We start from the raw sequence: 26,788 nt of genomic DNA, 5'->3' as shown, positions 1-26,788 counted from the left end.
TTAGGATCATACATATCCTAACAGATCTCGTAGTATCTTCAGGATATCTTCCAGATATCTTGCGGAAGGCGCCGACCAGAGTCGTGCCCCACAAGGCTTCATCTTGTGGGTTGGGCCGCCCCTGAGGGCGCGGCCCATGTGGTTTGTCGTGGGTATCTGGGGTTATACCCCCCACAAGTAGTAAACTAAATATTGTGTATAATCAAGCTAAAATCTATGGGGATGCCTATGAATTCTAGTTTAATGTATACTTGTCAAATGAAATAAGAACAAACTCCTCTATTCTCATGAAGAGAACACCTCATGAAGAAGGTTAAGCACCTTGTGAAGAGGATCATCATGAAGATGAAATCCAACACACTTGGCGCGCAGATGATTAGTGTTGGGTATGCAGAACAACAAATTATCTCTTGGTTGAAAAATGACAGAGATAGAATGATCTCACATTGTGAGAATATTGGGAGAAAATAATAGTTATCGACAATACTACCTCTATAATTGCAAATGTTTCTCTTATGAGAGAACCCGGAACCAGAAAACAAAGTCCATGGCAAAACCGCTTGTAGCGATTATATCGGGTCAATGAAGAAAGCAATTGAGGTTGAATCTCCTACTAAGAAGAAATAAATGTTCTGCTATATCTCTAGCAAATGAAATGAATGAATATAAAATATGCAGTTAATAAGTGGATTATGAAGGTCCATATAGTTCCTGAAGAATATAAATCGCAACATATAGAAATTAAATCTCATACCAAGTATTAAAAAGTCTAAGGTATAATATATTTCTGAATGAATATTGAAGTCTCTAGAAGAGCATGTCCTAGAAGGAATAGTCATCGAATGACTTTGTAGTGAATAACACTATCTCATTGTGTATATCACATAATAATCTCTCTTGTAGTAAAGAATATATCTCATAGAAGAGAAATGTTATTCACTAAGAATGAGAACATCTTTGAAGGATTTAATCCATGAAGGATTTACCAGTCGATTCTTGAAAAACACCATTAATCCCCGAAGTGAATGTAGACCCGAGAGAAAGAAAATGAGGAATCCTAAATAGCATGAAGGTGTCATACAAACAGTTAGAAAGTGTATATTATAAAGCTAGCAATGAAGTTTGATATCCTCTAAATACCTTAGAAGGTATAAGAATAATGGTGACTTTGGTAATTGAATGATCCCCTAAATGCCAAATACAAGACTGAATTTATTATTTAGTGGTACAATTAAAATCTCGAAGATTTATAGAACATATAATTTGAAAATTCACTAAGAAAGAATTATCAGTATTCAAACTCTAGTATAAGTTTGATACACTGTATAGAAGATATTGAATATTAATTTATTTACCCCCATAATCCTCTGAAAGGATTTATTACTCTGAAAGATAAAATTTATTTGTTTTGCACAACTAATAAGTGGTTATTTTGCATGAAGCATTTTGCTCTTGTTTATACCCATATAATTCATAGAAGAATTATGAACCATCTTTTTGAAAGATATAGTATTGGGTGATGCATACCATTAATTAAGCACACATTTATGAAAAGTATGGTTTGAACAATAAAGTTCAAATTTTGGTTTTATGAGGAGGAGCATATTTTTATTGAATCTATAAACCACTAAAATTATAAAGATCAAGTAGATCATATTTGTTAAAACACTGACGTTTATGCATAGATCATGAAAATCAATATCTATTCATGAAGAATAGAATATCCTAAAGAATATATGACCAAGAAGGTTAAATGTTGTACTCTTTTTTTCTATATAAGTTTTTACTTGAAGGTTTCTCACATAAGATTTTTAATGAGACAGCATGTGCAATGCAATTAACAAATGTGATATACTCTTTTCTCCAAGAACCGTCTTTCCCACTGGATTTTCGGATGGAGTTTTTAATGAGGCATGTGCATATCGTGGTAATCACCTAAGAGGAAGTGTTGTAAAATATATGGACTCTATCCTATAAGAAAAAGAGAAGGAAGAATCACAATCCTAGTTTATTTATACGTGGGCTCTTATCAAACTCTTAAACCTTGGCAGGACTGTATATACGTGGAAGCTCTATGTTGTAATCACCAATATTCAGATAAACAAAGAATAGTCTCTCCATCTCTTATGTCTATGTGTTCTACTTTCATCTACTATGTTGATAAAAGAGATAAAGAGAAAAATATTCTAACTGCTGACAACCTGTTACTGCCGGACGGGATTGTTTACTTCTCCTTTGTGTTGAAGTGATGAGAGAGACTGATCTACCTCCTTGATCCTGACTGGTTGGTCCTCCAGCGGTGTCTAACTGTCTATATATATACGCACCACCTGCTCTCCATCCCAAACTGACACGGCGGCCACATCCACATCCACATCCACGACCAGACTGCAAGCAATGGGATCAACGCTTTCTTGCATCCACGGCAACAGTGGCTCCGTTCCGTCGCAGCAGCCGGCACCACCGGAGCCGGCCAGGGTGATCGCCCCCGACGGCACGCTGAAGGAGGTCCCGGCCTCTGACCCCCTCGCGTCCGTCTCTGACGTTCTCGGCAGCGGCGCCTCGTTCTTCGTGTGCAACTCCGACGCGCTCTACTTCAACGAGCCGCCCCCGGCGCTGCCCGCCGCCGACAGGCTACGGCCGGGGCAGATGTACTTCGTGCTCCCCGCGGAGATGCTTGGGCGCCCGCTGTCGACCGCCGATATGGCCGCACTGGCTGTGCGCGCGACCTCCGCGCTCGGGCCCGGCGACAAGCCGCCGCGGCGCCGCCGGCGGGGGCGCGTCGTGCCGGTCACGCGACTGGAAGGCAAGGACCGCGATGAGGCTGAGCAGAGTGTGTTCTACGAGACGCTCAACGAACTCACGCTCGGGGGCACCGTCGTGTTTTCGTTCACGGACCCTGCGAGGAGCGCCGAGAAAGTCGCGGCGGTGACCTTGAGAGAGACCAAGAGCTCGTCGGCGTTCACAAGGATGCTGAGCATGATTCGAGAGGACGCTGAGTGAGGCCAAGGTGCAGGACTGTAGAGGCAGGAGGAGCTCAGTTTTTTTTTAGTCTTAAGTAAGCCAATAACGTGAGGAGAGGTAAAGCAAGGTCGAAATTAACATAAGAAGAGGCAATAAAAAAAAATTTAAAAGCTTGAGATATCTATGTTTGAATATGGGTACTTGAAAAGTAGCTATTGAAGTGCCTGAATTGTGACTTTATCTTAGTGATTTTCAACTCTAGCCATCTGCTTGAGACTGTTGTTGTTGCCGTTGTTTTTTTTTTTTTTTTTTTGAGAGAGAGAAAGAGTGAGAGAGGGGAAGGCAGGAGCTCAGGTAGTTGTACTAGGCCCATGTTGTGCGACCTTGCTAGGCGCGTAAGCCCAACAAAGGTTCTTCATTGGCCCAATGGTAAAAGCAGATGCTTATTTTGACACTTGACGGGGCTGTAAGCTTGGACACCACTGTTAGGTGGTGTTTGGTTGTCCCTCCTAAATTTTAGTCGCTGTTATATTGAATGTTTGATACATGCATAGAGTATTAAATATAGATTAATTATGAAACTAATTGCATAGTTTGCAACTAATTTGCGAGACGAATCTTTTAAGCCTAATTAGTCCATAATTTGACAATGTGGTGCTGCAGTAAATATGTGCTAATGACGGCTTAATTAGCTTAAAAAATTCGCCTCGTGGTGTACTGACGGATTATGTAATTTGTTTTTTTATTAGTATCCAAACACCTCATGCAACATTCTCCTGACACACCTCCTAAATTTTAGTCACCGGATCCGAACACCCCCTAAACATGGTTTCCCACTTAATACCTGCAAAAGTAGTGTAATAAACAAGCGTAGTTTCCATATTCATAGTCCATTACTCCATTCATGATTACCTTCTTCCTCAGTACCTCCTAATCTCATATTGAGGAAGCCAAGGCACTCTGCAAAGATCACCTCACCACATCCATGAGTAGCTGACGACCTCACATCTTATCAGTAATTCAAAAAAGGAGGAGAGCAACCTACTAATTTCTGAATCATGGGGATGCATCTTGTAGCTTGAGTTCATCTTAGAAATCCAAGTATCAGAGAGCATGCTTCAATTGAGTCAACCGTGCACCGTCATTCTGGCTGAAGAATGTAAATATGATTTTGTAATCATATCTGTTATGACCGGCGTCTACTATAATAGGCACAAGCCCATTAGTGGCTAGAGGAGGACGTCGGCTATAGGGGCTAAGAGCCCATATTATTATTATTAGCTATTTATGGTATTTGTTCCTTAATTATAGGATCCTAGAGAGGATAAAGACTCTGTAAATAATTAAGATTGGAATTAAGCAGAAGCAACCTCATTGTTGACAGCTTCCCTTGGGAGCCCTAGCCGCACCTTCTCTTCTTCCTTGCGCTGTGATCACCACGGTGCCAACCCACCGCCGCTGCCCTAAGCCTCGACCGCCGCTCTTCCATCCCTACAACCTTCGTAGCAACTCCGGTAGGGCATTTAGTCCTATCAATCTGGTATCATAAATGTCAGGCCCTCTTTCCACCTCCACTAGCCCACCGCCGCTGCCGCCAATCACCACTGCTGCGCAGCTGCTGCCATCCGCTTCGGCGCCCGCTCCATCCTCTACAATGTCGATGGAGCAAATGACCGCGGCCATCCACGAGCTATCCCGTTCCATGGCCATGATGCAGTCCTACCTCTCCTCGCAGCAGCCGCTGCCCTCCCCACCGCACCCACCACCGCCACCACCACCGCCGCAATCGGCCATGGCCTCCCTGCCGCCGGTGTTCCCTGCTGGGAGCCCCCAGTCCAACGCAACCGGCGTGCCCATCCATTTACTGCGGATGCCGCCCTCCCCGTCGCCGATCTCATCTTATGCCCTGGCACCAACGGTCGGGCCGATGTATACGATGGCAACGTTTCCGATGACCACGACGCTGGCTGCCCCAGCCCCTACCACAGGCGCCCTGATCCACTACGGTGGGGCGGTACAGTAGCCCTCCTACACCAAGGGGGTTTCCTATGGAGGCATTGATGGATCTCTACTCTACGATGGCAACATGCAACACCACCACAACACCTCGTCATCCACAGCCTTTGCTCCAGACCCAGCAGCTCCGGGTGTCAGCCACGGCGCTCACCCTCCGCGCTTCTACAAGTTGGAGTTCCCCACATACGATGGCGCCGAGGATCCCCTCAATTGGCTCCATCATTGGGACTAGTTCTTCCATGGGCAGCGTTGAAAGCTCTAGTTTGGTTTTGGTGAATTGATGAAACCCTAAGTGCTAACCTAGTTTATCAAGTGATCATGAGATAGGTAGCACACTCCAAGTGGTGAAGCAAATAAAGATCATAGCATGATGATGATGATGGCATGGTGATGATCAAGTGCTTCGACTTGGAAAGAAGAAAGAGAAAAACAAAAAGCTCAAGGCAAAGGTATATTTTGTAAAAGCTATTTTGTTTTGGTGATCAAGACACTTAGAGAGTGTGATCACATTTAGGTTTGATAGCCGTACTATTAAGAGGGGTGAAACTCATATCGGAATACGGTTATCAAAGTGTCACTAGATGCTCTAACTCATTGCATATGCATTTAGGATCTAGTGGAGTGCTAACATCCTTGAAAATATTTGTGAAAATACGCTAACACGTGTGCACAAGGTGATACACTTGGTGGTGGGCACATTTGATCAAGGGTGGTGAAGTTTGGGTGCAAGGGTAAGAAACTCCACCGGCGGAGTGTCCGCCCGTAGAGTGCGGACAGTCCGACGGTGCCACCGGCGCCCTAGACAGAAAAGACGGAGGTCACTGTGAGTGACCGAACGCTAGACTCGGTTAGACCAGAGCGTCCGGTCAGTGGCAGCAGAAGACATGCGTTTCAGTCAAGTGACCGGACGCTGGATCCAAAAGCACCGGACGCTGACTGCCTGCGTCCGGTCGCGCTGACTTGGCGGTACAGTGGCTAGGGTTTACCACCGGACGTTGGGCTATGTCCGGTCGAGGTGGACCGAACGCGTCCGATTGAGGAAAACTGGTTTTAGACCCTTACTGTACTCGACCGGACGCTGAGGCTCCAGTGTCCGGTAAGTTTTGCCGGAGCGTCCGGTCAGCTTCGTAGCCATTGAAATCTGATGAACAGCATTTGAAGCCAGTGACACGTGGCGTCCATTAGTGGACCGGACGCTGAGTCCAGGGTCCGGTCAGTTGGACCGATGCGTCCGGTCAGAGCGCAGTGTGCCCAGTGAAGGGGTATAACGGCTCTATTTCATGGGGGCTTCTATTTAAGCCCCATGGCCGGCTATGGCTCACATCTTTGGCCATTTTCATTGACATAGCAACCTTATGAGCCTAGCCAAAGCCCTCCCACTCATCTCCATCATTGATTCATCATCATAGTGAGATTGGGAGTGATCCAAGTGCATTGCTTGAGTGATTGCATCTAGAGGCACTTGGTGTTCATGTTTCGCTGTGGATTTCGCTTGTTACTCTTGGTGGTTGCCGCCACCTAGACGGCTTGGAGCAGCGAGGATCGTTGAGCGAAGGGTGGTGATTGTCTCCAGCTCCGATCGTGGTGATTGTGAGGGGTTCTTGACCTTTCCCCGGTGGAGCGCCAAAAGGTACTCTAGTGGATTGCTCGTGGCTTGTGTGATCCTCATCTTGTGTTGGTTGTGCGGCACCATATTGCGGGTTTGGCGTGTGATGCCAATTAGCGTGTGAACCTCCAAGTAAGTGAATCGCTACAACGAGGACTAGCTTGCCAGCAAGCAAGTGAACCTCGGTAAAAATCATTGTGTTCATCATTGATTCCGAGGTGATTGGTCTTCATTGTTATTCATCTTTGTGATTGATTGGTTCTTCATCTACACGGCGGTATAACCCTCTTGATCACTCTCTTTACTTTACCGCAAACTAGTTGATAAGCTCTTTAGTGTAGCTAGTTGTGAGAGCTTGCATGCTTGGTTGGTGTGGCTCTTTAGTTAGCCTTTGAGAGCACACTAACATAGGTTAGTGTCATTGCTCTTGTGTGAATTGACACTATCTAAACTAGAATTGTGGTAGGTGGCTTGCATTTTGAGTAGGCTAGAGCAACACTTGCTTCGCCTCATAATTGTCTAACCATTTTGTTAAGTGTTGTTGTAGAAATTTTATTAGGCTATTCACCCCCCTCTAGCCATTAGGACCTTTCAAGTGGTATCAGAGCCGAGGTCACCGTTATTTGAGGCTTAACAACCTTCGGTGTTAAAATGGCTCAAATCAACAACACCAAGAAGCCACCCTGATTTGATGGCACAAATTATCCTTATTGGAAGTCAAAGATGACCACACATATCAAGTCAATCAATAGAAAGGTGTGGAAGGTGGTAGAAACCAAAATTGAGATTGGTGATCCGAAGAATCCCACCACGGCCGAAGAAGTACTTCTCCAAAACAATGACATTGCTCTAAGTGCTATTCATGATGCAATTGATGAGAGAACATTTGAGCAAATCAAGAATATTGAGATGGATCATGAGGCTTGGAAGAAGTTGGAAGAATCATTTGAGGGCACTCAAGCCATGAAGGGTGCAAAGGCATACATCCTCAAAGAAAAGTTTGCAAGCTTTAAGATGAAGGAGGATGAAAGTGTGCCGGAGATGTTCCATAGGCTTCAAGTGCTTATCAATGATCTCAAAGCACTTGGAGAAGAGGTGAAGGACAAGGACTTTTCCCACAAGTTCTTGAGATGCTTGCCTTCAAGATTTGGTACATTGATCACCATTCTAGTGAGAAGTGGTTTGGACACCATGACACCAAACCAAGTGTTGGGAGACATCATGACCGATGATACATATAGAGATGATGATGAGAAGGAAGAAAAGAAGGAGAAGAAAGATGAGAAGAAGAAGAGTGTGGCATTCAAAGCCACATCATCCAAGGGCAAAGCTAAGAAAGAAACATCAAGTGAAGAAGATGAATCTTGGGATGATGATGATGATGAGAAGATGGCTCTATTTGTCAAGAGATTTGGCAAGTTTATGGTGAAGAAGGGCTACCGTGCTAGAAGAAAGAAGTCTTCATCCAAAAACAAAGAAGAGTCAAGAAGGTGCTTCAAGTGTGGAAGCAAAGATCATCTTATTGCTCAATGCCCATACAATAGCGACAATGATGATGACAACAAGAAGAACAAGAAGAAGGACAAAAAGGAGAAGAAAAAGAAGAAGGATAAGATGGCCTTCAAGAAGAAGAAGGGTGGTTCATATGTAGTCACTTGGGATAGTGATGCTTCCTCAAGTGATGATGATGATGATGATAGTGATGATCACAAGACCACCAAGAAGAAGGTTCTTGCAAGCATTGCCATCAATGAGAAGCCTTCTCTCTTCGAATCTTCATCATGCTTCATGGCTAAGGCCGCTAAGGTACAATCTTGTGATGATGAAAGTGATGAAGAAGATGTTGATGATAATGAACATGAAAATGAAAATGATAGTGATAGTGATGATGATGAACCTACTAAGAACGAATTATTTGACATGCTAGAGGATGCTAAAGAACACTTTGACATTAAGAGAAGGGAATGCAAGAGCTTGAATAAGGAGGTAAAAGCCCTTAAGCAAGCCCTTGATGAGCTCAAAGCAACTCATGAGAAGCTAGAGGTAGCCCATGAGAAGCTTGGTAAGGCTCACAAAAAGCTTGAAAAAGCTCATTCCACTTTGCTTAATGAACAAGATAAAAAGAAGCATGTTGAAACATGTGATGTAGGTGTAACTTGTGATTTAATTGATACATCACTATCTATGCCTATCATCATTGCTACTACTAACCCTTCTTGTAGCACTTCTACTTCTACCTCATCTAGTAGTGATGGTCTCACTTGTGATGCCTCACTAGTGGTTGAGAATGAGAACCTCAAGAAGGAGGTCACTAAGCTCACTCACACCTTAGCTAAGGCTTATGGTGGTGAGGACCGCTTGCTTATGTACTTGGGTAGCCAAAGAGCTTCTCTCTATAAAGAGGGATTGGGCTATACCCCCAAGAAAGGCAAGGCGGTCTTTGCTCCTCACAAGATAAGTTTTGTGAAGAACAATGGTCGGTTTTACACTAGTTGCAAGCAAGTTGGTCATAGAGAGTATGAATGCACCAACAAAAGCAAAAATGCTAATGTATCCTCTATTAAGCTTAATTCTTCCTATATGCTTGTTAAGGGTACAAATGGTGTGAAAGCTAAGTTCATTGGCAAACCATGGATGGGCTCAAAGAAGAAAGCCATTTGGGTGCCAAAGAGCTTGGTTACTAACCTTCAAGGACCCAAGCAAGTTTGGGTATCTAAAAAAAATTGATCTTCTTTTATAGGTCAATTACAAAGCCGGAGGAAGACATTGGGTTCTTGATAGTGGGTGTACTCAACACATGACCGGTGATGCAAGAATGTTCAACTCAATCAACACCAATGGCAATGATGGTTATGATAGTATCACATTTGGTGACAATGGCAAAGGCAAGGTCAAAGGGCTTGGTAAGATTGCAATATCCAATGACTTGAGCATATCTAATATGTTGCTAGTAGAGAGCTTTAATTTCAACTTGCTATCCATGGCTCAATTATGTGATCTTGGATTCAAATGCATATTTGGAGTAGATGATGTAGAGATCATAAGTGTAGATGGCTCTAACTTGATCTTCAAAGGCTTTAGATATGAGAATCTATACTTGGTTGATTTCAATGCTAGTGAAGCTAGATTGTCCACATGCTTGTTCACTAACTCTAGCATGGGTTGGTTATGGCATAGAAGGCTTGGTCATGTTGGAATGAAACAATTGAATAGATTAATTAAGCATGACTTAGTTAAAGGCTTGAAAGATATTGTGTTTGAAAAGGATAAGCTTTGTAGCTCTTGTCAAGCCGGCAAACAAGTTGGAAACACCCATCCTAAGAAAAGCATGATGAGCACTAGTAAAGTATTTGAGTTATTGCACATGGATTTGTTTGGGCCAACTCAATACACTAGCATTGGTGGAAATAAATATGGCTTTGTGATAGTGGATGACTACACTAGATACACATAGGTATTCTTTCTAGTGAACAAAAGTGATGTGTTTGCAACATTCAAATCATTTGTCAAGGGCATTCACAATGAGTTTGAAACAACCATCAAGAGAGTTAGAAGTGACAATGGTAGTGAGTTCAAGAATACTAGAATTGATGAGTTATGTGATGAATTTGGAATTAGACATCAATTCTCGGCCAAGTACACACCTCAATCAAATTGCCTTGTTGAGAGAAAGAATAGAACACTCATTGATATGGCAAGGTCTATGCTTAGTGAGTACAATGTGAGTCAATCTTTTCGGGCCGAAGCTATCAACATGGCTTGCTATTATAGCAACCGCCTCTATTGTCACCGATTGAAAGAGAAGACACCATATGAGCTCTTGAATGGTAGAAAGCCTAACATTGCATATTTTTGGGTCTTTGGTTGCAAATGCTATATCTTGAAGAAAGGTACAAGATTGGGCAAGTTTGATAAGAAATGTGATGAAGGATTCCTACTTGGTTATTCCACTACAAGCAAAGCATATAGAGTTTGGAATTTGGATAGTGGTACTCTTGAGGAAGTTCATAATGTTGAATTTGATGAAACCAAGGGTTCACAAGAAGAGAATGAGAACTTGGAAGATGTTAGAGGCATTCAACTTTCAAATGCCATGAAGAATATGGATATTGGTGAATTGAGGCCTAGGCAAGTGATTGATGATGAAGATGATCAAGTGTAAGTACTCTCTAACTCAAATGAGCAAGATGATACAAATCAAACTAGTGCAGGTGACTCTCATGACATTGATCAAGATCAAGTGGCTAGTACATCATCTCAACCCAATGATCTAGCAAGTGCAAGCAATCAAGTTCCATTGCTCCAACAAACAAGTATTGCAAGAGATCATCCATTAGACACTATTATTGGTGATATTTCAAGAGGTATACAAACAAGATCAAGATTGGCATCATTTTGTGAACACTTCTCATTTGTATCATCTATTGAACCAAAGAAGATAGATGAAGCTTTGAGGGATGTTGATTGGGTGAATGCTATGCATGAAGAATTGAACAACTTCACAAGAAATCAAGTATGAGAGTTGGTAGAAAGACCAAAGGAACACAATGTGATTGGAACCAAATGGGTCTTTAGAAATAAGCAAGATCAAGATGGGATAGTAGTAAGGAACAAAGCAAGATTGGTAGCACAAGGCTATACACAAGTTGAAGGTCTTAACTTTGGAGAAACATATGCCCTGGTTGCTAGATTGGAAGCAATAAGAATCTTGTTAGCCTATGCTTGTGCCCACAACATCAAGCTCTATCAAATGGATGTCAAGAGTGCATTTCTCAATGGTTATATCAATGAAGAAGTATATGTTGAGCAACCTCCCGGTTTTGAAGATGACAAGAAGCCCAACCATGTGTACAAGTTAAAGAAAGTATTGTATGGCTTGAAGCAAGCACCAAGAGCATGGTATGAGAGATTGAGGGATTTCCTACTCTCTAAAGGGTTCACAATGGGCAAGGTTGACACCACTCTTTTCATCAAGAAGATTGGAAAAGACTTGTTTGTGTTGCAAATCTATGTTGATGATATCATATTTGGATCAACAAATCAAGAATTTTGTGATGAGTTTGGGAAGATGATGGCTAATGAGTTTGAGATGTTCATGATTGGAGAATTGAGTTACTTCCTTGGTCTTCAAATCAAGCAATTGAAGAATGGTACTTTTGTGAGTCAAGGCAAGTACATCAAGGACATGATCAAGAAATTTGGCATAATTGATAGCAAAGTCATTAGCACACCAATGGGAACCAATGGCAACATGGATAGTGATGCAAGTGGAAATATGGTGGATCAAAAGTTGTATCGGTCCATGATTGGAAGCCTACTCTATGTGACCGCATCAAGGCCGGATGTCATGTTTAGTGTATGCATGTGTGCAAGATTTCAAGCCTCACCAAGAGAAAGTCATTTGAAGGCTACAAAGAGAATATTGAGGTACTTGAAGCATACACCAAATGTTGGTTCGTGGTATCCCAAAGGAGCAAAGTTTGAGCTAGTTGGTTACTCTGACTCAGATTATGCGGGATGCAAGGTTGAAAGGAAGAGCACCTCGGGCACATGTCAATTGTTGGGAAGATCACTTGTTTCATGGTCATCAAAGAAGCAAAATAGTGTTGCATTATCAACCGCCGAAGCCAAATACATATTCGTCGGTAGTTGTTGTGCACAAATACTTTGGATGAAGGCCACTTTGAGTGATTTTGGAATCAAGTTCAAGAAAGTGCCATTGCTATGTGACAATGAGAGTGCAATCAAGTTAACCAACAATCCGGTGCAATATGCAAGAACAAAGCACATTGATATCCGCCACCATTTCATAAGAGATCACCAACAAAAAGGGGACATTTGCATTGAGAGTGTAGGCACCAAAGATCAACTTGCCGACATATTCACCAAGCCATTGGATGAGAAAAGGTTTTGCAAGCTAAGGAATGAGTTGAATATATTGGATTTCTCAAATATATGTTGATGCACCCCTCACTCATATAACATGCCTCTCCTTCGAGTAATCCAAGGTAAAAGTTGATTGGTATGGCAAACATCCTTGCTAAGGACATGTTTAGTGCATCTAGTCATATTTTCAATCTTATTAGGACCTTTCAAGTGGTTCTATTTTATTAGGCTCATTAATGAAAATCAAATGAATTTGATGTTTATATGGTATCACTATTGCTTCTATGCTTGACATGATCCAGTGATAGCATATGACATGTTTGTGGGCTTGTAAACCTAGTGTTTAATCTAGAAAATGAGCTATAAGTGTTTAACTCAACATGGTACAAGATAACCCTTATTTGGAGGTGTGAAGAAGCTTGTCCTTGGATCAAACCGAGTTAAATATCTTTGGCATATATTCTAGTTTGAACCAAATTTGGGAAAATGATCCTCACCCCATTGATTGACATTGATAATCTCGACCCTACAAGTAATACTATCTATATTTAGAACCTTTGTGGTCATTGATGACAAAGGGGGAGAAAAACAAAGATAGTAGTAAAAATAGTGAAAAAGGGGGAGACATATCATAAAAGGAGAAAAACATAAAGATATCTTGATATATGACATAGGGGAGAGATATGACAAAGGAAAGAGATCAACTAAAATTTTGAGCACACAAGTAGGGGGAGCAAGCTCATGAACTTGTATGATGCATTTGAATGTGCATTTCATATGTTTGCTTGCATGGCACAAGTTCTAAAATTCAAATATCCATGCTTGTGTGATATATGCTAGTTGTAAGATTGAATGATGAAATGAAATCACTAGATAACTTTCATTTCCAAGTAAGTCTTTACAAGTGGTATCTTTCTAAAGTATGTTTCCAAGTGGTATTAAGCTAACAATGGTGCTAAGGATGATATATTGGTGCACTCCGATTGGTATCATGCTTCAAAGGTCCATCTTTTATACCTTAGCATCATTTGGTAGACATTGACTCCTATATTTCCTATCTAAGCATATGTGCAAGCTTCAATCCAAACTCTTAGCACATATGTAGGGGGAGCAATTGCTACCATTTGGGGTTCATGAAACTTGTCCATATCCTTTTACACATGGTAAATATGCTTGGACAAGCAACATGGATTCAATTAAATTTTAATTCATATCTTTGTATAAGGGTTGTCATCAATTACCAAAAAGGGGGAGATTGAAAGCTCAAGTTTGGTTTTGGTGAATTGATGAAACCCTAAGTGCTAATCTAGTTTATCAAGTGATCATGAGATAGGTAGCACACTCCAAGTGGTGAAGCAAATAAAGATCATAGCATGATGATGATGATGGCATGGTGATGATCAAGTGCTTCGACTTGGAAAGAAGAAAGAGAAAAACAAAAATCTCAAGGCAAAGGTATATTTTGTAGGAGCTATTTTGTTTTGGTGATCAAGACACTTAGAGAGTGTGATCACATTTAGGTTTGATAGCCGTACTATTAAGAGGGGTGAAACTCGTATCGGAATGCGGTTATCAAAGTGGCACTAGATGCTCTAACTCATTGCATATCATTTAGGATCTAGTGGAGTGCTAACACCCTTGAAAATATTTGTGAAAATACGCTAACACATGTGCACAAGGTGATACACTTGGTGGTTGGCACATTTGATCAAGGGTGGTGAAGTTTGGGTGCAAGGATAAGAAACTCCACCGGCGCCCTAGACAGAAAAGATGGAGGTCACTGTGAGTGACCGGACGCTGGACTCGGTTGGACCGGAGCGTCCGGTCAGTGGCAGCAGAGGACATGTGTTTCGGTCAAGTGACCGGACGCTGGATCCAAAAGCACCGGACGCTGACTGCCTGCGTCCGGTCGCGCTGACTTGGCGGTACAGTGGCTAGGGTTTACCACCGGACGCTGGCTATGTTCGGTCAAGGTGGACCGGACGCGTCCGATCGAGGGAAACCAGTTTTAGACCCTTACTGTACTCGACCGGACGCTGAGGCTCTAGCGTCCAGTTAGTTTTGCCAGAGCATCCGGTCAGCTTCGTAGCCGTTGAAATCTGATGAACAGCATTTGAAGCCAGTGACACATGGCATCCATCAGTGGACCGGACGCTGAGTCCAGGGTCTGGTCTGTTGGACCGGTGCGTCTGGTCAGAGCGCAATGTGCCCAGTGAAGGGGTATAACAGCTCTATTTCATGGGGGCTTCTATTTAAGCCCCATGGCCGGCTATGGCTCACATCTTTGGCCATTTTCATTGACATAACAACCTTGTGAGCCTAGCCAAAGCCCTCCCACTCATCTCCATCATTGATTCATCATCATAGTGAGATTGGGAGTGATCTAAGTGCATTGCTTGAGTGATTGCATCTAGAGGCACTTGGTGTTCGTGTTTCGCTGTGGATTTCGCTTATTACTCTTGGTGGTTGCCGCCACCTAGATGGCTTGGAGCAGCGAGGATCGTTGAGCGGAGGGTGGTGATTGTCTCCGGCTCCGATCATGGTGATTGTGAGGGGTTCTTGACCTTTCCCCGGTGGAGCACCAAAAGGTACTCTAGTGGATTGCTCGTAGCTTGTGTGATCCTCATCTTGTGTTGGTTGTGCGGCACCCTATTGCGGGTTTGGTGTGTGATGCCAATTAGCGCGTGAACCTCCAAGTGAGTGAATTGCCACAACGAGGACTAGCTTGCCAGCAAGCAAGTGAACCTCGGTAAAAATCATTGTGTTCATCATTGATTCCAAGGTGATTGGTCTTCATTGTTATTCATCTTTGTGATTGATTGGTTCTTCATCTACATGGCGGTATAACCCTCTTGATCACTCTCTTTACTTTACCGCAAACTAGTTGACAAGCTCTTTAGTGTAGCTAGTTGTGAGAGCTTGCATGCTTGGTTGGTGTGGCTCTTTAGTTAGCCTTTGAGAGCACACTAACATAGGTTAGTGTCATTGCTCTTGTGTGAATTGACACTATCTAAATTAGAATTGTGGTAGGTGGCTTGCATTTTGAGTAGGCTAGCGCAACACTTGCTTCATCTCATAATTGTCTAACCATTTTGTTAAGTGTTGTTGTAGAAATTTTATTAGGCTATTCACCCCCCTCTAGCCATTAGGACCTTTCAAGCGTACCCTTGCCTTGGACCGCACTTGGCTTGCGTCATACCAACTCACTGGCGCGGCACAAACATGGTACTACGCCCTCGAGCAAGACGAGGGCATGCCTACGTGGGATCGTTTCAAGGAGCTGTGCAATCTGCAATTTGGGTCGGCTGTTCGTGGGACATGTTTATCCGAACTTGCTCGCCTGCCCTTCACCTCCATGGTATAGGACTACTCCAAATGCTTCAATGCGGTGCTCTGTCATGCTTAGAACCTCTCCGCATCCTAGAAGGTGGAGTTGTTCGTGGGCGGCCTTTCGGAGCACATTAAGGTCGACGTGGAGCTGCGGGAGCCCCAGAACCTCCAAACGGCCATGTATTTGGCCAGGGCTTTTGAACGCCGCGCCGCTGCCACGACGCCGGCCACTCCTTAGTGTGGCACCCAGCCTCCTCAGTGCTCGGGCATCCTAGCGCCGCCACGGCCTGCTGCAACAGTACCAGCAGCCCCGAGAGCAACCATAACTCAAGCACCAGCGGGCGCTGCAGCCCCTGCTCGTCCTTTCCACCGACTGTCCCCAGCGGAGCAATTGGAGCGCCGTCGCCAAGGTCTTTGCTACAATTGTGATGAGCCCTATGTGCCTAGTCATGTGTGCCAGCGCCTATTCTACCTCAAAGCGGTGGATTTCCTCGATGATGACATACCAGCGGAGGTGGCCGTTGTGGCTGCTTTTCTAGAGGAGGCTATTGTGCTTGCGCCTGCACCAGCGGTGGGGTAGGAACCTACAGCCCAGCCTCAGGTGTCCCTCTATGCCATTGCAGGCATCCGGACTGAGAATGCTATGCTCCTTCTAGTCTCCGTACATGGCCACCGGCTTGTGGCGCTCCTCGACTCTGGCTCGACGCACAACTTCATCAACGCTGATCTCCAGCGACGCCTACACCTCTCTACAGCACCACACCCTACCATGTGGGTACTAGTGGCCAACGGTGATTGTGTGCCTTGAGAAGGTGTTGTCCGAGATGTGGCCCTGGCCATTGGTACAGAGGAGTTCACCATCAACTGCTATGGCATCAGCCTGGGAGGTTTTGATCTTATTCTTAGCGTCGAATTCCTATGTACCCTAGGCCCTATCCACTGGGATTTCGAGGATTTGTGCATGGCTTTCACACAGGGCGCCCGGCACATTCTATGGAAGGTCCTAGAGTCCCCCCACGACGACATCCGGGAACCGTCCGCGTGCGCGATCGCCGCTGCCCCCTCCCAGCCACTACTGGACCGGCTCCTGGAGTAGTTTGAGCTGGTCTTCGCTGAGCCATAGGGGCTCCCTCTGATGTGGTCGTATGATCATCGCATCCACCTACTGCCAGGTACAGCTCCAGTCATCGTTCGCCCCTATCGCTACCCATAGCTATAGAAGGACAAGTTGGGGCGTTAGTGCGCTGCTATGCTCGCCCAAGGCATCATCCAGCCGAGCATGTCCCCGTTCTCTACCCCTGTGCTGCTGGTGTGCAAGGCAGACAACTCCTAGCGCTTTTGCATCGACTACTGGGCCCTCAACGCCAAGACATCCAAGGACAAATTCCCGATTCCGGTCATCGATGAGCTCCTCGATGAGCTTCACGGGGCTCGCTTCTTCACCAAGCTCGATTTGTGCTCGGGCTACCACCAAGTGTGGATGCACCCCGATGACATCGCTAAGACGGTGTTCTGCACTCACCATGGCCATTTTGAGTTCCTGATCATGCCGTTCGGCCTTTCCAATGCACCGGCGACTTTCCAGGCTTTGATGAACAATGTGCTCCACCCCTTTTTGCGTAGGTTTGTGCTTGTGTTTTTGGACGACATACTCATATATAGCGCCTCTTGGGCCAAACACCTATAGCACCTCAGCATCGTCCTCCAAGCACTTCAGGCAAACCAGCTCCACCTCAAGCGTTCAAGTGTTCTTTTGGGGCGTCATCGGTGGCCTACCTTGGCCACGTGATATCAGCAAGTGGTGTTGCTATGGACACCGATAAGGTGGCTGTGGTCGCCTCGTGGCCGGCCCCTCGCTCCGCCCGTGGGCTATGGGGATTCTTGGGCCTCGCCGGCTACTACAAGAAGTTCATCCGCGACTTTGGCCTCATCGCTGCGCCACTGACATGCCTCCTACAGAAGGATGCATTCGCCAAGGACGATGAGGCGGATGCGGCGTTTCAAGCACTCAAGGGTGCCCTGTCCATGGGACCCGTCCTCCAAATGCCCAACTTCAAAAAGCAGTTTGTGGTGGACTGTGACGCATCTGGCGCGGGGTTCGGCGCTGTTCTCCACCAAGACGCCGGGCCCCTCGCTTTCTTCAGCCGACCCTTCGCTGCTCTCCATCTCAGGCTCGCCGCCTATGAACGCGAGCTGATTGGGCTGGTTCAGGTTGTACGTCACTGGCGACCATACCTATGGGGGTGTCATTTTCTTGTTCGTACAAATCACTATAGCCTCAAGTTCCTGCTAGACCAACGTCTCTTAACTATACCCCAACACCAGTGGATCAGCAAGTTGTTTGGCTTCGATTTTGCTATGGAGTATCGCCCTGGCCGCCTGAACATCGTGGCGGATGCGTTGTCCCACCACAACATGGAGGAGGGTATAGTTCCTGGACCTACTGCTCATGCCCTCTTTGGGCCAACGTTCGCCCTCTTTGATGACATTCGCCGGGCTACAACAGCAGCTGCGAACGCCCAGCAGCTCCTCCATCGCTTGCAGGCTGGTGAACTGTCGGCACCATGGCACTTCAACAACGGTCTCCTTCTCCATGGGTCTCGCATCTTCGTCCCTAACCATGAGGACCTGCGCCACCAAGTCCTCCTCTTGGCTCATTCGGCGGGCCATGAGGGAGTCCAGAAGACTCTATACCACCTTCGCTCCGACTTCTACATTCCAGGAGACCGCGCCCATGTTCAGGATTGGGTGCGGGCATGCAGCATGTGCCAACGGAACAAGACGGGGTCACTACAGCCCGTCGGCCTGCTATAGCCCCTCGAAGTACCGTCCCAGGTGTGGGCGGATATCTCCATGGACTTCATCGAGGGGCTGCCCAAGGTCAGCGGCAAATCCGTCATTCTCACGGTGGTTGACCGCTTCTCCAAGTATGCGCATTTCATCGCCCTGGGTCACCCCTACACCGCCGCCTCCGTCGCCCGTGCTTTCTTCGACGGCATCTTTCGACTGCATGGGTTCCCTTCTTCCATCATCAGCGACAGGGACCCCGTGTTCACCGGTCACGTGTGGCGCGACCTCTTCAAGATGGCAGGCGTCACCTTGCGCATGAGCACGGCCTTCCACCCTCAGACGGACGGCCAGTCTAAGGTGGTCAACAAGGTGATTGCGATGTATTTACGTTGTGTTACAGGTGATCGGCCGCGAACGTGGGTGGACTGGTTGCCATGGGCGGAGTATTGCTACAACACCTCCTTTCATACTGCCTTGTGTGCCACCCCGTTCGAAGTGGTCTACGGCCGGCCTCCTCCGCTGATACTCCCATACAAGCCGGGGTCGGTGCGGACTGACACGGCTGACGCCTTACTCCGCAGCCGCGATGAGGTGCTGGCTGAGGTCCGGCAGCGCCTCCTTCAGGCCCAGCAGCTATAGGGGCTAAGAGCCCATATTATTATTACTAGCTATTTATGGTATTTGTTCCTTAATTATAGGATCCTAGAGAGGATAAAGACTCTGTAAACAATTGAGATTAGAATTAAGCAGAAGCAACCTAATTGTTGTCGGCTTCCCTTGGGAGTTCTAGCCGCACCTTCTCTTCTTCCTTGCGCTGTGATCACCATAGCGCCAACCCGCCACCGCTGCCCTAAGCCTCGCCCGCCGCTCTTCCATCCCTACAACCTTCGCAGCAACTTCGGTAGGGCATCTAGTCCTATCAATATCATATTGTCATTTCAGTCTGTTCGCCTTCCCTTCGTTAGCTAAATACTTTCACGACTAGTCCTTACTCCAAGATCAGATGAATGTTTGAGGGAACCGACCATTGATCACCTCCTGATTACTGAAAACGGCACAGTAAGGACCTGTTCCTGGTTCTCACCATGGTTGTGACTTGCAAATTCAAAGGTATTCTGTTATTCTGTATGAACAAGAAAGATTTCAGTCCTAATGACCATTTTTTATTTGTGGGTAAAAAGATTCTTTCTGGTTTGTTTGTTTGTTTTCTTTCTTTTTCTGAAGTGAAAACAATCACTCTGTTTATCTGACCAATGTTAATGTGTTGTTGGGTTGACAGGATGGCAGAAAGTGGCATATGTTCAACTCTCAAAGAAGCAGTGAAGTGGCCGTCAAGTAGATATACTAATAATTACATCCAAATGCTCACCTGGACTGCAGAAAGCCCAAAAAAAAAATCTTACCATCTTTTCAATCTATGGCCTTTCCTTTGTTAGTGAACCAATCAATATTCAGTAAAGCCTAAAAGTAGAGCTAAGCATTTTCACGATTAGTGCTTTCTGAAAGATCAACTGGATGTTTTTTTGACTTGTTCATGTTTCCCTGTACACAACTGAATGTTCAACCTATTGTGCTTGCCTGCTTGGTAACTTTTGTCCATTTGGGCCCCTCTTTTACAAAAGCTAACCATTTTCACGACTAGTGCTTGCTGAAAGATCAACTGCATGTTTTTTGACTTGTTCATGTTTCCCTGTACACAACTGAATGTTTAACCTATTGTGCTCGCCTGCTTGGTAACTTTTGGTCCATTTGGGGCCCCTCTTTTACAAAATTGACGACACAGCTTTGACAAAAAAACGTCAACTGGATGTTCCTTCCTTATTTCCTCAATTCTCCCCATGGTTGTGACTTGAAAATTCAAAGGCATTCTCTTTGAACATGGATTGGTTTAGTGAACTGCCTATTTCTTTGTTTATGCAATGACATTTAATTGTCGTGTGTTTGAGGAAAAAATCGGTTCATTTATTTTCGTTTTTTCCTCCTTTCCCCCAAAAAGGAAGCAGACGTTGCTCCCTCTTTGTGGAAAAAAAAACAAAATGTTCAGCTCTGAAAAATGCAGTTAAACGACCATCGAGTTGATATACTAGTTATTAGATCCAACAATGCAAATACTCAATAGGACTATAGAAAAGCTTAAAATATTCTACAAATGACTTATTTTCTCTTTCAGATGGCAAATGGCTTACTCTTACAAGTTAACACTGCATCTGGGATGAGATTACTTACAGGATGTGCAGTATAAGATGAGATTACACTGCATCAGGCACAGAGAATACACAATCCAATTTAGCAAAATGGAGGCACTAGCGCCCGCAGCGCGTTCGGGCGCAACTCCAAGTCCCAGCGAACCAAACCGTGGCCCAGCTCCCAGGCCTACCATAGCCCGCTCCCCATCCGCCTTCGCCCCGCCCCACGCGCGCACTCCGCCCCCGCCTCTGCACCCGCCAGTCGCCCGTGACCCCCTCCTCTCTCTCTGCATGGGCGGCACCAAGGAACCGGGAGGAGCAGTTGAGGATAAGCACGCCCCCAACATGCCCCGACCGCAGCAACCCCGTCCGCCGGCCCGCAGCGCCCCCGCACGCTAGCCCCCGGCGCGCCACGTGCCCCGTCCGCCGGCCCCCAGCTCACCCCCCGCCGAACCACATAAAACATTTGTAACATGAATGCAACATAAGACTAAAAACAGGTGAAACATTTGGAAACATGCTTTTGCAACATGTGTGTGAAACACATGAAACATACAAAATAAAACACTTGCAACTTGGAACATGAAACCACTTGCTGCAACATAAGACTGAAACAACTAAAATATTTGGAACATATGGAACATCCAGATGAAAAACGATTGCAACATACGTCTGGATTTATATGAAACATTTTGAACAAACACTTGCAACATGCCTCTGAAACACTTGCAACATGTGCAACATCCCCTCGATCTACTGTTACAACATCAAGATGAAACAATTACAACACACGTCTGAAACACTGGAAACATACATATGCAACATAGGGGAGGGGAAAGTCGAGCTGGTCGATTCCGCCCATCGAGGTCGGAGCCGGCAGGCGCGAGCACCACCAGCACCACCCGCGCCCGTGGGTGCCCTTGGCTCGGCCGGGGAAGACCTGAGGCGCCACGGCACATGCGCCCTAGCGGCAGTGGACGAGCGCGCGGCGGGGGAAGGGGCGCGGACAATGAACGGCCACGCTGCTTCTGGGCCTTGTGGATAAGCACGAGGGAGTGGGGGATTTTGTGTTTTGTTTGGGGCTCGTTCCTGGGGAGCCGCGTCCGGACGGGAGTCACAGACAAACGCCTGAGTTGGATAATTTCCGTTAGTAAAAAAATGTGTATGGCGTAAAAGATGATTTGTGAACCTTTCAAATCTACAGAATTATTGTCAGTTTCAGTCTCTACATCCACCCTTTGTTAGAATTGTCAGTGGACTAATCATGGTATAACAATATTCAGTAAAAGATCATTTTTCAGAATGCCAGTGACCAACCCCGGTGCATCCTGCACAGTAAACAGGAGTACTGGACTTCTCATGTGCTACTTTAATAGTACTTTTCAACGAACCAACAGTATTTTTCTCTCACAGCATTTTAGCATAAGCATCAGCATAAGCCAAATTTCACCGAAATGAACAGAGCCATAATGTTTTAACACTTTTAATCATCTCTTTTTAAGATAACCGAACAAAGTTCGAGTTTTACATCAACGTTTTAAGGGTCTAGCCCAGCTGAGGCCACAAAACAGCGCACATTTGCATAAAGTCTGAATGCGAAATGATCAGCAGCCTCCCGCTCATTTTGGCTGAAACGATCGTGGATTATTACTGCTGGCTGGTTTGATATGAGAGAAAAATATTATTCTGACTTATAATCCACGATCGTTTACAGCCAAACGGATAGGTGGGGGATTCTCTCACCTCCACGCCACGTTGACACTTCTGCACATAGGAGTAGTACTGCCACAGAAGCACGCATGTGTTCAGTCCCTTTGGGCAATTATTTTAGCTTCTAATTCCGAAGTGGAAACAGTCCGCTTCATGTGAGGAAGAGCAATATCTCTTGTTTGGGTGATAATAAAGTCGAGGGATAATTGTCTATTGGACATTCAAAGTGATGGTTCTTTGCTGGCAGATATCCACTTTGGAGCATTTTACCAGAAGACACTCTGGTTCGGTGAAATTAGGCCATAGGACACCGCGGACCGGTTGCAATCGGTTGAGGAGAGGGAAATTTTTGTTTTGGACATCCGGTGCCCCTGAGCCACAGTTCGGTCCGCCCCTCTCACTCTCACTGACGCGCGGGCCCCACCTGTCATCTTCTTCCTCCTCATCTTCTCTTCTTCCATTGGTTGAGCTCCCCTCCCCACTTGTCGTGCTAATGCCGCCCCCACTTCTCTCAATGTGCCAGGACCACCACTGTCAAGCTCCCATCGCCTGTGCCATCACGGCCCGCTGCCGGTACGCCCTGCGGACCCACGTGCCACCGCAGCCTGTTGCCGCCCGCACCCTGCTGCCTCACGCGCCGTCGTAGCCTCCTCATGCCCCGCAGTCGCCGCGACCTGCGGCCCCACAACACAGCCGAAGCGTGCTTGCGCCTTGGTCGCTTGCCGTGCGCGCACAGCCCCGCCCGCACGCCCGGCTCGGGTCCTCCAGGGCTGCCGACTCTCGCAGCGGGGGCCGCGCGGGCCGACTTTGGCGCGGTCGTGACTACCAAGCTGTGCGCCCGGGCCTCCTACCTTCAGCGTCGTGTCTCCATTGCTGCGTGCGCTGCTGCTGCTCACAGGCCAGGCACCGGCGAGCTCCAAGCTCGCGGCCCATGGCGGGGCTTGGCCTGAGTACGGCGACGACATGTGGGCGTGCAAAGCGGGCACTCGACCTGTGCGCGGACGAACGCGACCTGCCGCTGCGGACGCGAGCGACCTGCAGACCGGTGGGGGCGGCTGCGGACCTGCGCACGACCTGCGGGCGGACACAGGCGGCTGCAGACCGAGGCCGGAGGCAGACGCAGGAGGCGCAAGGCGTCGCCACCGGCAAGCTTCGAGCTCTGAACTCGCGGCCATGGTAGGGGCACCGGCGAGAAAGAATAGAAAGAGCCGGGGAAGAAGAAGAAAAGGGCGGGTGCGGGAGGCGGAGAGGGTGGCGGGGACAGAGAAAGGGAGAGAGGAAGAAGAAGCGGCAGGGGCAAGAATGTTATTTCACCGTTGTTCTCTTTCCTCAACCGGCTGCGACCGGTCCGCGGTGTCCTGTGGCCTAATTTCACCGAACCAGAATGTCATCTGGCAAAATGCTCCAAATTGAGTGTCCACCAATAAAGAACCATCACTTTGATCTCCGCAAAACCATTGTCCCTAAAATCAAAGATGTATTTCTCCTTTACAAGTTACTGGTACGACAAAACAGTTCTTACTAGTAGGCTAGTAGCTCAACGTTCTCACCAGAAATCCTCCCTGAAGATCAACGGTACATCCAAGAACTGGTCGCCTGTTGTTTTCTTTCTTGCCGAAAATGCAGCAAGGCGAAACTTGAAGCATGGTTCTGTTCTTGTGACGAACGTGATGTGTTGTTCCAGTGAAAGAAAAGGAGTAGCTGAAGCGGCAATTTGAGTGGATTTGTTTGTACTAGTGATCAATGTAAAACAAATTGATTAAACCAATGATACATTTATTGTTCTTTCTTACTAGTATGACACAGATCGATTCCAAAACTGTTCAAATTCTATGCAATCTTAACTTCTATACGCTGATCGTTACTACCGCCCGACCATCGAAGATCCGGAGGTGCCATAATCGGAGGGATCCCAGTCCAGCGTGGAGTTGTACACCGCCGAGAGCGAGACGAAGACCTCGTCCATGGCCGGCCGCGCGCGGGGCTCCGTCGCCACGCACCGCAGCGCCAGCGCAGCCATGGCGAGCGCGAGGGTCCATCGGGAAGTCCCCGTGCAGGCGCGGGTCCATGAACGCGCGCACCTTGGCGCGGTCCACGTCCTCGCCGCCGTCCGCCACCAGCGCCTCCTCCGCGGTCTCCCACAGCAGCGTCTCCTCGCCCGTGCCGGCATCCGCGAACGCGGCCTCCTTCCCGGACAGCAGCTCGAGCAGGACGACCCCCGAAGGCGAACACGTCGAGCTTGGGCGTGATGAGGCCGTGCTCGAGGTACTCGGGGGCGAGGTATCCCTGCGTGCCACGACGTGGCGCGTGAGCTGCGCGCCGCCGTCGGCCCGCGGTGACCGCGCGCGCCAGCCCGAAGCTCGACACCTTGGCAAGGAGGTCGGCGTCGAGGAGGACGTTGCTGCTCTTGAGGTTCTTGTGCACGCACGGCGGGTTCGTGTAGTTGTGGAGGTAGTTGAGCCCGTCGGCGACGTCGAACGCCACCTGCACGCGCTGCCTCCACCGGAGGGTGCTGCCGCCGACGCCGCCGTGGATCCAGTCGCTAGCGCCCCGTTCTCCGCGAACTCGAAGACGAGGTAGGTGTCGCCGCGGTGGACGCAGAGGCCGGAGAGGCGGACGAGGCAGGAGTGGTTGACGCGCATCAGGATGCCGACCTGGCCGCTCACGTCGCCGGCCACCCGCTTCACCGCCGCCGCGTCGCCGTTGATGACAGCCCGGTACACCGACGTGCCAGGCACCTGCCGCTCCTCCGCGAACCCCGCGGTGGCCTTCTCCAGCTCCGGGTATTTGTACACCGTCAGCGACTCCACGGCCCCGCGCACGTCGCTGGCCACCAGCGACCTCGTCCCGGAGGACGTCGAGGACGTGGTGGTATTAGTGGTCTGCTTCCCCGACGCCAGCGCGCCGTACTCCGCCGACGAGGACACGTCGATGACCACCTTGCTGCGTTGACGGACACTTTCCCCATCCGCGAGCCGCCGCCGCCGCCGCCGCCTGGCCCGTAAGCAGAGCAGGCCCAGAATTCCTGCCAACACAAGCGCGCCGCAGCCGAGGCCGACGCCAACGCCGACCCATTTCCCGCTCCCCGACCCGCCCGACGGCGCCGGCGTGGGCTGCGGCGGGGTCGGGGGCCGGCGGCGGAACCGGGGAAGCGAGCATGTCCGGCGTGGGCGCGGCCTTGAGCGGGATGAGCAGCGTGGTGAAGGGGAATATGGTGTCGTCAGCGGTGGAGGTTGTTGGCGTCGAGCACGTCCTGCGGGTCGGCGCGGAACCTGGCGGCGATGGAGGTCACGCCGTTCGCCCCACATGACGAGGTAGGAGAGCAGGTACCTGAACCCCTTGGCGGCCTGCGCGGGCGAGGGGCACGCGCAGCGGAGCGGCAACGGTGAGGCTGTTCCCGGCGACGAGGCCGCGGCTGTCGTGGAGCGGGTTCTGATCGATGAGCGCCTGGCAGGTGGTGAGGCCCTGGTAGGTGATATTGGCGATGATGAAGTAGGTCTCGCCGAGGGACTGGATGGTGTAGGAGGCGTTGTGCTGGTAGTAGCCGCCGGGTGTGCAGGCGCAGGGGACGGGGACCAGGACGAGCTGGAGGCCGCGAGCGGGGACACCGTCGGGACGGCGTTGACGGAGGCCGTGGCGGAGACGGAGGAGTTGAGGAGGTAGGAGATGGAGACCGGCGTGTCGTAGTAGGCCGGGGAGGAGCGGAAGATGAGGTAGGAGTCGCAGGCCGGAGTGGAGGCGGTGGTGGCGTTGCAGGTGTAACCGAGGACGGAGCTGGCGTTGGTGGCGTAGCAGGCGTTCTGCTTGTTGGCCTCGTACTCCTGCTGCGCGCGCGCCGGCACCGCTACCGCGGCGGCGAGGAGGAGGACGAGGAGCGCGAGCGCTGCCGCGGGGAGCACCGGCTGAGGCGGGGGAGCCATCGTCTGTTTGGGAAACGCGGCGACTCAGCGGCGGATTGGGTGGGTATGTGACGAGCGCGGCGGAGGGGCAGAGTCAACTGGTCTAAGGTTGCGGTTGCGTTGCGTGGCTGCTCTGTTTGGGTTCCGGCGCCTGAAGGCACTGGACTGGACTCCACCCAATGGAGGGCCCAGGCAAGTCAACACGGCACACAGAGTCAACCCTGTCGTGCTCCATTTGTGCTTCTTTAATGACTACTCATTCACTCGGGCAATGAATGGTTGTAGCTAACAGATGTTGACAAACAATTGTCTAGGGATGACGAGGTAATCGTCGTGTTCGCTGGTTGGTTTTCTAGGCTGGTTGGTGCTGGTTTGTTGTGAGAGGAAAACACTGTTGGCTG

At 48.1% G+C, this 26,788-nt stretch overlaps 1 protein-coding gene and 1 pseudogene across 1 annotated transcript; one reads left to right on the top strand and one right to left on the bottom strand.

Moving 5' to 3' along the window:
* Positions 1-2,397: 2,397 nt before the first annotated feature.
* Positions 2,398-3,030, top strand: LOC136471329 (uncharacterized). Its single transcript, XM_066469057.1, has one exon. The coding sequence runs from the start codon at positions 2,398-2,400 to the stop codon at positions 3,001-3,003; it is 606 nt and encodes a 201-aa protein (XP_066325154.1). The 3' UTR covers positions 3,004-3,030.
* Positions 3,031-24,247: 21,217 nt separating this feature from the next.
* Positions 24,248-26,522, bottom strand: LOC136471328 (protein LYK5-like; annotated as a pseudogene).
* Between the last annotated feature and the right edge of the window lie 266 nt (positions 26,523-26,788).

Source organism: Miscanthus floridulus, chromosome 8 (assembly GCF_019320115.1).
Source record: "Miscanthus floridulus cultivar M001 chromosome 8, ASM1932011v1, whole genome shotgun sequence".
Classification (NCBI taxonomy): Eukaryota; Viridiplantae; Streptophyta; class Magnoliopsida; order Poales; family Poaceae; genus Miscanthus; species Miscanthus floridulus.
The sequence above is the reverse complement of the archived record's forward strand: the minus strand, read 5'-3'. Positions and strand labels throughout refer to the sequence as shown.